This window comes from Kogia breviceps, chromosome 16 (assembly GCF_026419965.1).
Source record: "Kogia breviceps isolate mKogBre1 chromosome 16, mKogBre1 haplotype 1, whole genome shotgun sequence".
Lineage (NCBI taxonomy): Eukaryota > Metazoa > Chordata > Mammalia > Artiodactyla > Physeteridae > Kogia > Kogia breviceps.
In genome coordinates, this window is record NC_081325.1 from 68,774,878 (window position 1) to 68,785,627 (window position 10,750).

Consider the following 10,750-nt stretch of genomic DNA (forward strand, 5'->3'; position numbering starts at 1 on the left):
CCACTTGGAACAGATCTCATGGCTCCTTGTGCCCTGCTAGAACACAGAAATAACATTGCTCCTCTGAGGCTGAGAACAAGCAATGAGTGAGAACAAAGAAAATGATGAGTGGAGAGAGCCATGAACTTGCAGACTCCAGAGCGCCCGTCAAATCTGGGCGTGGTGGTCATTATTGGCTTTGGGAAGGGCGATGCAAGCCTTTAGTAAGCAAATACTTTGTCTTTGCAAAGAGCTGTGTGCAAAGTGTACCTCAGAGCCTCACTGTTAAATCATAAAGTTAACAAGAAATGTAAAAAACATGGGCAGCTATGCCCATGCAGGACATCTTCTCAGGAGTAGCTCCACAGTTCCCTATAGGTTTGGGTTTGAGGTCCCTCAGAGGCTCATGGGGTAGCCTGGCAAGGTCCTCAGAAAAAAGACCACAACAACACAAGACCTGTCATATATCGTTGAGGAAAATCCATTAGGAGCAGATGGGAAAGGGCAAAGTAAAAGAGGAAGAGCATGGCGGAGAGCTGATGGATAGGGCCTTGGCAACAGGAAAGCTAAACACCAGCCACTCACCAGTCAGGGGTGAGGGCAGAGCTGAGTGAAGAGGCTGATGGAAGTAAGCCCTTTCTTTCCACTTGAATTTCCTCTTCCCAGGGAATTTTCATTGTACTTTGTTGAGAGATGAAGACTGAAACCACAAAATATTGTGGTTTCAAGCCTCCCTATTGTATACAAACGAGTGGACCAGAAATATATCAAGAGCCTAAATGTTAGAATTAAAACTATAAAACTAGTAGAAGAAGACATAGGTGTAAGTCTTCATAACGTTGGATTAGGCAATGATCTCAAAATGATAACAAAAGCACAAGCTACCAAAGAAAACATAGATAAATTGGACTTAGCAAAATTATAACTTTTGTGCATCAAGAAAGTGAAATGACAGGGAATTCCCCAGTGGTCCAGTGGTTAAGACTGTGCTTTCATTGTCGAGGATGCAGGTTTGATCCCTGGTTGGGGAACTAAGATGCCACGAGCTGCATGGTGTGGCCAAAAAACAAAAAGTGAAACAACAACCTACAGAAGGGGAGAAAATATTTGTGAATCATATATATCTGATACGGATTATATATCTAGAATATATAAAGAGCACTCATAACCCAACAACCAAAAGTCAAACAACCCATTTTTTTTTTTTTTTTTTTCTTTTTCCTTTTGTGGTATGCGGGCCTCACTGTTGGGGCCTCTCCCGTTGCGGAGCATAGGCTCCGGACGCGCAGGCTCAGCGGCCATGGCTCACGGGCCCAGCCGCTCCACGGCATGTGGGATCTTCCCAGACCGGGGCACGAACCCGCGTCCCCTGCATCAGCAGGCGGATTCTCAACCACTGCGCTACCAGGGAAGCCCCAAACAACCCATTTTTAAAAAATTTAGGACTAGAATAGACATTTCTCCAAAGAAAGTACAGATGGTCCCTGACTTACAATGGTTCAGCTTTATGATGGTGTGAAAGCAGTACGCATTCGGTAGAAACCACGCTTTGAATATTGAATTTTGATCTTTTCCGGACCACAGGATGTGGTCCAATCCTGTCTCGTGATGCTGGGCAGCACCAGTGAACCACAGCTCCCAGTCAGCAATGCGATCACAGGGGTCAACAACAGATGCACTGGCAATCCTTTACCCAGACAACCATTCAGTTTTTCACTTTTAGGACAGTAGTCAATGAATTACGTGAGATATTCATACTTAGATGACTTTGCCCAATTGTAAGCTAATATGTGTTCAGAGCACATTTAAGATAGGCTAGGCTGAGCTATAATGTTCTGTAGGTTAGGTGTATAAATGCATTTTCAGCTTATGATATTTTCAGCTTACAGTGGGTTTATCGGGACATGACTCCATCACAAGTCAAGGAAGATCTGTATACTGATGGCCAGTAAGCACATAAAAAGATGCTCAGCATCATTAATCATTAGAGAAATGCAAATCAAAACCACAACGAGATACCATATCACACCCACTGTGATGGCTATTACCAAAAACAAATAAAATGAAAAATAACAAGTGTTGGCAAGAGTGTGGAAAAATTTGGAACTCTGATACAGTGTTGGTGGGAAATGTAAAATGTGGTACAACCACTTTGGAAAACAGTTTGGCAGTTCTTCAAAAAGCTAAGCATAGAATTACTAAATGGCCCAGCAATTCTACTCCTAGGTGTATACCCAAAAGAATTGAAAACAGAGACTCAAAGAGCTACTTGTACTTGTATGCCAGTATATCCAGCCATACACATCCTGAGCCTTCTTGGTCCTTTGAATGAAAGCTGATTTGGCATTTTAATAAACCTGTGTTTTAAAGGATCTTTCATAATTAGCATATCAGAAACTTTGCTCTACCAAAATCTACGGTTTCAGAGTAAACAGAATGCCTAGAGTGTAATAACTTGTGGGATGAAATCAATGAATGAACATTTTCCTCATTTTTTATTGTGATAAAATATAAAATTTACCATCTTAGCCATTTTTAAGTGTACCATTAAGTGTTTATTAAATATATTCACATTGTTGTCCTTTTGTAGCTGGCTTGTTTCACTTAGCACAGCAGGTTTATTCATGTTGTAGCATGTGTCAGAATTTCCTTCCTTTTTAAACTTGAACAATATTCCATTGCATGTATTTAACACATTTTGCTTATCCATTCTTCTGTCAGTGGACACTTGGTTTGCTTCCACATTTTTTTTGTTATTTGATAGTAGCCATCCTAATGGGTGTTAAGTGGTGTCTCGTAGTTTTGATTTACATTTCCCTAACGATTAATGATACTGAACATCTTTTCATGCGCTCATTGTCCATTTTTATATCTTCTTACGAGAAATATCTATTCAAGTCCTCTGCCCATTTTTTTTTTTTTAACATCTTTATTGGAGTATAATTGTTTTACAATAGTGTGTTAGTTTTTCCTTTACAACAAACGGAATCAGTTATACATATACATATGTTCCCATATCTCTTCCCTCTTGCATCACCCTCTCTCCCACCCTCCTCTGCCCATTTTTTAATTGTGTGTTGTTTGTTTTTTTTGGTGCTGAGTTTTAGAAGTTCTATATATGTTCTGAATATATATTCCTTTATCAGACATATGATTTGCAAATATTTTCTCCCATTCTGTGGGTTGCCTTTTTACTCTGTTGAAAGTATCTTTTTTTTGTGTGTGTGCGCTACACGGGCCTCTCACCGCTGTGGCCTCTCCCTCTGCAGAGCGCAGGCTCCGGACGCGCAGGCTCAGCGGCCACGGCTCACGGGCCCAGCTGCTCCGCGGCATGTGGGATCTTCCTGGACCGGGGCATGAACCTGTGTCTCCTGCATCAGCAGGCGGACTCTCAACCGAAAGTATCTTTTGATGCACAGCATTTTAAATTTCTCATGAAGTTCAATTTATTTTTTCTTTTGTTACCGGTGCTTTTGGTGTTATTGATGAATGAAATTTTAACCAGTTAACTCATGGTATGTTCAATATTGCTGTAGATTTTCTTTTTTCAAAAACAGGCAAACCAAGGGACTTCCCTGGTGGTCCAGTGCTTAAGACTCTATGCTTACATTGCAGGTGGGCATGGGTTCAATCCCCTGTCTGAGAACTAAGATCCCGCATGCCACACGTGGTGCAGCCGAAAAAACAAAAAACAAAAGAAAAACCAGGCAAACCAAGAGTTTTGAGGGGCTAGAAAACTCAACACTACCATCTAACCTAAAGAAACACTACCAGGTTGTAATAATCAATGAGAATTTGGCTTTTTTTCTAATGCAGTCACTACAGCAGTCTCTGTGATTATAATACATTTTATACATTTGTAAGAAAAATACAGTAATTTTCTAAGATGACTTTATCACAGGCACTTCTGTTTTTTAATATTAGTGTATAAAAAAACATATGAAAAAGGAGATCCTTAAATGGAACAATACATCAGAACTTTTTATTTTAAACCAAACGATCTCAAATTTTTCAAAAAAAATCATTTTATATAGATGCCAATATCAGGGCCTTTTGCCCATTCCAATCCATGCTTATGACATCATTTTATGAATTAGATGAAATTGAAGTGAGGTGAGATGGACACATTCAAAAAAGACAGAATTCACTAGTGTTTTTGAGTATGTGGCATGGCAATTTGCCTTTTGTAGGATGAAAATAGTAATTGCTCATTTTTTAAAATCACAAAGGTTATGCATCTCCCAGAGCCTAGAAAATATTCCGTATTTCTTAACTCCCAAGTCTTGTTTTGTCCGCACAGCTTTCTCACTGCTCCTGTTGCATTCAGGGTCGTCTCGGCGATTTCATCTGAAAACATTATATGTTATTAACATACAAGGTTTCGGGGTGGAGGTGGAAGAAGAGAAAGGTGTTAATTCAGATGTTATGAAACTGAAATAATGCTATTATTTAAGACATTTATTTGGGTATGTTTATACTTTGTAGTTTTATCAATAAGCCCAAGGAGCTCCTCCTGGTTATCACAATCCTCCTTGAATCTCGTATCCTGTCTGTCTCTTCCTATCCGACAGTAGAATTGATGCCGCTCTAATCCCTGGAAGTTTGGAACTAATGAACTGACTGCTGAGCTGCTGCCACGGAGCTTGGTCCCAAACTATACTGTACTTCACACTCGATTTATTCTCCAGATGGCGAGACTGTGCCGCCCCGCCGCGAGGGACCACCTCTTCCACTGGAGTGTAAAAGTGGACGGATGTTGTTTTCTTTGCAGATTTGATCATTCTGAGCTAGAAACTTGCAAGGCTGATTAGTTATTAGCTTTAATGGGTGCCAATTGAACCAACGGCACGCATATTTTCTCCTTTAATTTCAGAGTCTGCAGGTCTCGGTGATGGTTGATTTATCCGCTTTCTTACGTCAGCAGAGCATGTCTCTTCCCCAGGTGATAAGAACCCGGTCTCTGAAATCATAGCACGCCTTGGTTCCTGGCCCGGACAGAGTCACATAATACGGTGGCTTATGTATAAGGACAAGTTTATTAGCCTCTGGTCCACTGCACTGAGCAGCCCATGGCACGAAATATCAGTTGAATGTGGGAACTTTGGTAACACCACCTTTTAGGACCAGGGCCTGTGAAGACTCTGACCTGTGCCAACTTTCTATGTGGCCTTTGCAGAGCCTACCGCTGGAATCAAACATGCTACAAACATACAAAGGTAATTAGTCTCCGCAAAAATCTCCTGTAGGGCTTCCCTGGTGGCGCAGTGGTTGAGAGTCCGCCTGCCGATGCAGGGGACACGGGTTCGTGTCCCGGTCCGGGAAGATCCCACATGCCGCGGAGCGGCTGGGCCCGTGAGCCATGGCCGCTGAGCCTGCGCGTCCGGAGCCTGTGCTCCGCAGCGGGAGAGGCCACAACAGGGAGAGGCCCGCGTACCGGAAAAAAACAAACAAACAAACAAAAGACAAAACTCCATGTAACTGTTGAGGAGGGCCTTACATTCATTATTTTGCCCCTTTTCAGGTTGTCAGATTTTAGGAGGACAAGTTCACCCTACACTGAGAAATGCTTACCAAGGCTGTCCTGCAGTGTTAACACATTTAGAGTACAGTTCCTTCTAAACTTCATTTTGAACAACCTGTTTTGCTTCCAGAATGTAAGACCACCCCACCCCCCAAAAAAGGTTGTTTTTGAGTGGCCTCTTTTGCCTTCATTTCTTTTTCCTTCTTTCTCCAGGGAGCGTTTACCTCCCAATAATCTCAGCAGATCACCCAGATAGCCCTTCTGAGAAGGTGGTGTCTGCCAGGCCGAGTCTTACTAATCCCCCTAATGAGATGGCACTTGGAAGGATGGTCAGGGCCAAACAGGAGCCAAAGAAAAAGAGAGAAAAAGAGAATGAAAGTGTGAAGGGAGCGAGATGATGGAGATGAGAGAGATGTAAGAGACACGGTAGCAAGAGGTAAGGCCTGTGTTAGAGAGAGAACAGCATGAACGGAATTTCTTTCTTTTCACAACTGGTGGACTGTGGCTCTCTCTAGCTGAAGACCCAGAACTAAATTTAATTGTTCTTAGAAACTGCCTTCCTCTCACCCAACAGATGGCATGGGCGTGTTTGCTAGCACAGTAACATATTTCACCATTAAAATACCAAAAAGAGAAAAAAATCAACATGCTTGTTGGTTGGTGTAAATTCAGTGAAGTTGTTGGATATTTTTGGATACACAGCAGAGGGATGCACACGTCACTTATGTAAATTGTCACAAGCAACAGCCCGCTAATAAGGGTGTTGTATGGCAATATACCTCCAAAGCCATCATCTTTTTTTGGAAAGGTACAGAATGATGAAGTGGAAAGAGCTTGGTTTTAATTCTGAGCCAGAAAGAGGAAAAAAAGTCTAACAAAATGCTGAGTATTCACTGCTCATTATTACAGCATGAAAAGTACTAATCAGATTATGCCTAAAATTGGAATGGGGTACTTCATTTGCAGCCAATTTCACAAGGGCTGAATTTTACTAAGTAAACCAGAATGTGCTGAAACCATGGCAATCTGACTTTAGATAAAAATCACAAACAGGTTTAGAACATGAGCTTTGAACAAACAGTCCCCTTCGAATCCAAGTGAAACAACTAAACAGCTTAGAGGTCAGATTTTGTTTAACACCAACGTTAACAATTTAGGAAGCTGATGTTGCCAGGGATCCTGCGTCCTTGAGCGCACATGCAGATTAAACTAGAGGACGGAGATGATGATTCAAATAACTCAAGTTTTTTGTTTTTGGTTTTTTAAAATTAATTAATTAATTAATTAAATTATTCTTGGCTGCGTTGGGTCTTCGTTGCTGCGCACGGGCTTTCTCTAGTTGCGGCGAGCAGGGGCTATCCTTCGTTGCAGTGCGCGGGCTTCTCGTTGCGGTGGCTTCTCTTGCTGTGGAGCTCGGGCTCTAGGCACGCGGGCTCAGTAGTTGTGGCTCATGGGCTTAGTTACTCCACGGCATGTGGGATCTTCCCGGACCAGGGCTCGACCCTGTGTCCGCTGCATCGACAGGCGGATTCTTAACCACTGCGCCACCAGGGAAGTCCCTCAAATAACTCAAGTTTTAAAATGCTCTTCAGCCCAAACGATCTAGTTAGTTCCCTTCCATTTTCCATTCACTTTGTCCCTGTAGACCCTTTACAAGCCCGACCTGCCCTTGAAAGGAAACCTGGAAGTTGAAACTTTTCTGAGCTGAAGCCATCCCAGGTTTGTAGCTGTGCCAGGCTGCATGGAACATAGCACATCTTAGGTTCTCTGAGGCCATGGATCTAGATACACAAGGAAGCGTTTCTCTCGACAGCTGTCGATGGCCTTGGAACCATACTACTGAGTTGACTTCTGACCTTCACCTTCAGGATCTTCCTGTCCTGTGGCTGCAGCAAGAGGGCATGACAGAGCAAGCGGATGATGCATTGTATTGCTATGGGGCTGCATCCTTCCTCACTTTAGCTGGCGTGGGCTCTCTCGTGCTTTTGTCTAAGCTTAGCATAATTATTGGCAGTCAGAGCTCAGTAAATCAGGACTCCACAGAGCTGCCTCAGACTGCTCCTATGTACTGTGCGTCCATCCGGCTTGACAACGCTAAGCTGGTTTCCTCGCACGGTTTAACTCAGACCACATTTGGGAGGCCTTCCCTGCCTCCACCCGGTCATAGACCTACATCCGCCTGGTTTAAATCTACCGTCCTGGCTTCTCTCCTTGATTGGACTTCGACTCAATATTGGCTCAAATAATTCTTTTTTCTCTCTGCTTTGGTTTATTATTTTCCTAGATAACTATTGCTATCCAAGTGGCCATATATTGTTAAGACCTTTTTTTTCCAAACTACATTCATCAGCAGTGAGACGGTTTAAAGTTTTATTGGTATCGTAAAAACCCTTCCCAAATGAAACTACTTTTGATAAGTGTTCATTCTGACAATGAGAATTTGTTGAGGGCTGTTGGCAAGTTGGAGGAATTTGGTTTTGAAACTGAAATTGGCAGGAAGTAATGACCCCAAGGGCTTTCTTTCCGGCCCCCACACCCCCAGTGCACTCCTCTCCCCAACTCCTATCCCCCCTTCATCATCTCAACTCAAAGCCAATAAATAACATGTTTGGGTTTTTTTTTTGGGGGGAGGGGTTGCGGTACGCGGGCCTCTCACCGCTGTGGCCTCTCCCGTTGCGGAGCACAGGCTCCGGACGCGCAGGAGCAGCGGCCATGGCTCACGGGCCCAGCCGCTCCGCGGCACGTGGGATCTTCCCGGACCGGGGCATGAACCCGTGTCCCCTGCATCGGCAGGCGGACTCTCAACCACTGTGCCACCAGGGGAAGCCCTGCAAAAAAATTTTTAACTGAATAAAAAAAGCATGACGCATATGGAAAGAGAAAAACAAATCCTTATTTTTTTTTCCCTAATGTGAATATGCTGGCAGTCAAGACTACCATTAATCCATAAGTTATCTAGTTTCTTGTATTTATTCAATGAGAAAATGCAGGTAGAGCACTTAGCACCATGCCTGGTGCTTAGTAAATGCTCAATAAATGTTACCTATTAGTTATTTTACCTTTACAATGGAAAAGTAATGCTAATGTGCAAAATGAGAACACTATTTATTTATAAATTTATTAATTTATTTTTGGCTGCGTTGGGTCTTTGTGGCTGCACACGGCTTTCTGTAGTTGCAGCGAGCAGGGGCTACTCTTTGTTGCAGTGCACGGGCTTCTCTTGTTCCGGAGCACAGGCTCTAGGTGCACAGGCTTCAGTAGTTGTGGCTCGCAGGCTCAGTAGTTGTGGCGCATCGGCTTAGTTGCTCCGCGGCATGTGGGATCTTCCAGGACCAGGGATTGAACCCATGTCCCCTGCGTTGGCAGGCAGATTGTTAACCACTGCGCCACCAGGCAGTTTCCTGAGACCACTATTTAGAGTTTCACCAGCGCGCATTACAATGGCTCTCATCTCTGCTGTAGTCATCTTGAGTGAAGTCTGGAAATCAGTCACTTGCCCATCAGATTGGACAACTCATTTCAAATACCAGTTATTTGGTGGACATAGTAGACATCGTAATGGTGCTCAGACTCTCAATCCACATAAGAATTTCATAGACAGTTTGATTGTGTTTCTTCTCAATGATAAATAAACTTAGGAGATACATTTTATCTACACTTATAGGATGAAGCTCGATTGAGAATAGTAAAAACTCTTGAAGACTTTGATCTGGGCCCAACTGAAAAGTGTGTCAGAATCAATTCAGTGTCCAGTGGTCTTGCCGAAGAAGACCTGCAGGCCCTTCTGCGGTCCCGGGTCCTTCCTTCCAGCCTGATGCTCCCGAAGGTAGAAGATCCTGAAGAAATCCAGTGGGTGAGTAGCTCATGAATAAAGACTCAGGAGAGGCTAACAAGGAGTAGCAGAAAGGAAGGATTTGGGTGCTGCAGGTTTTGAAAATGCATACACAGAGCAGAGAGAAAGGGAACTGAGAAAAAGGAGCAGGCCCAAAAGACCATTTCCTGCATACAAGGAGAACCTGGCTTTGCCGTAAGTGTTCACTAGAACAGCTCTGCACTTGAAATGATGCTTCTGCTGCCTTAACAGATCTGTGGTTTAGACAGAACAGCCTTCTCCAGAGCAGCCCCTGGAAACCAGCTTACCCAAGACTACACCCGGCCAGGCCCTAACCCTCCACCTGGAAGAGCAGTGATTTGCATACCTCTTAGGCAGATTCATTTGAAGTCATCAGAGACAGTGAAAGCACATTAGCTGCAAAGGAAAAAAATGAACCTAGAGGAGGAGAGGAAAAGGTCACTCCTTAGGGCAACTATAGGAAGAGACAGGAAGCTTTTAACTAGTGGTTTTAATTAGCACAGATATTATTTCCTGAACAGTTTTCTAGTTCATCCTTTTTAAATTGCTGACAGGTGTGTTTGTTTCATGACAGACTTTTCAGCCAATAAACCCCTGGCATGTCAAATTACTTAAGAAAACTTTGAAATGGGCCTAATTATACTATGATTGTTTTAATTGTTAAAGTGGGGTGGAGGTTGGAGGGTGAGGCTAGATTTTATTTAGGGGCTGCTGTAATTCTGCAGATCTCTGCCAAATACAGTACGCTTCCACTGTGCTACTCCTGAGAGGAGGGCCCATGGCACCCAGGTGCTGGAAGCATGGTAAGGGCGTGTGGACAGTGGTGATTTTGATGCCACATCTAGGGTGATCCCTAAGTCTGTGGCTACAACTGTAGCAATACACTGATTCTAGTTGTGGCACCCAAATACATTGCTCACCTTTTCAGTGCATGTAGCTGTGTCAGCTCTGTGCTTTCCAGCGCCATGGCTGCCTGCCACATGTGGCTACGGAGCCCTTGAAATGTGGCCAGGCCAAATTGAGATGCGCTGTAAGATACATGGGACTTTGAAGACTTCATAGCACCCTCCCTGGCGCCCCCCCACCCGAAAAAAGAATGTAAATTATCTCAATAATTTTCATGTTGATTACATGTTGAAATGATAAGATTTCAGATATATTGGGTTGAATAAACCTCTTATTAAAATTAAGTTCACCATCTGTTTCATCTTACTCTTTTAATGTAGCTACTAGAAAGTTTAGAGTTACACATGTAGCTACCATTATTTTTCTGTCTGTCAGCTCTGCATTGGTGTCTTTCTGAAGACCTCCGTTCAAGGGCCCATATTTACTTTCAAAACTGGAGCTTTTCTCAGCAAGGTCACCCCTCAGGAGCTGGGAGATCCTAGTGATAGCAG

At 43.4% G+C, this 10,750-nt stretch overlaps 1 protein-coding gene across 13 annotated transcripts in view; it reads left to right on the forward strand.

Annotated features, from left to right (window-relative positions):
• CLYBL (citramalyl-CoA lyase) overlaps positions 1–10,750 on the forward strand; it is a 244,936-nt gene that overhangs the window by 193,155 nt on the left and 41,031 nt on the right. For all 13 annotated transcript variants that reach the window (XR_010837253.1, XR_010837250.1, XR_010837251.1 and 10 more), the window contains exon 3: positions 9,165–9,353. Coding sequence is in view for 6 of the 13 variants with exons in the window: in XM_059041973.2 (XP_058897956.1) it covers positions 9,165–9,353 (189 nt within the window). In the remaining 7 variants the exon portion in view is untranslated. The remainder of the gene's footprint in view (positions 1–9,164; positions 9,354–10,750) is intronic.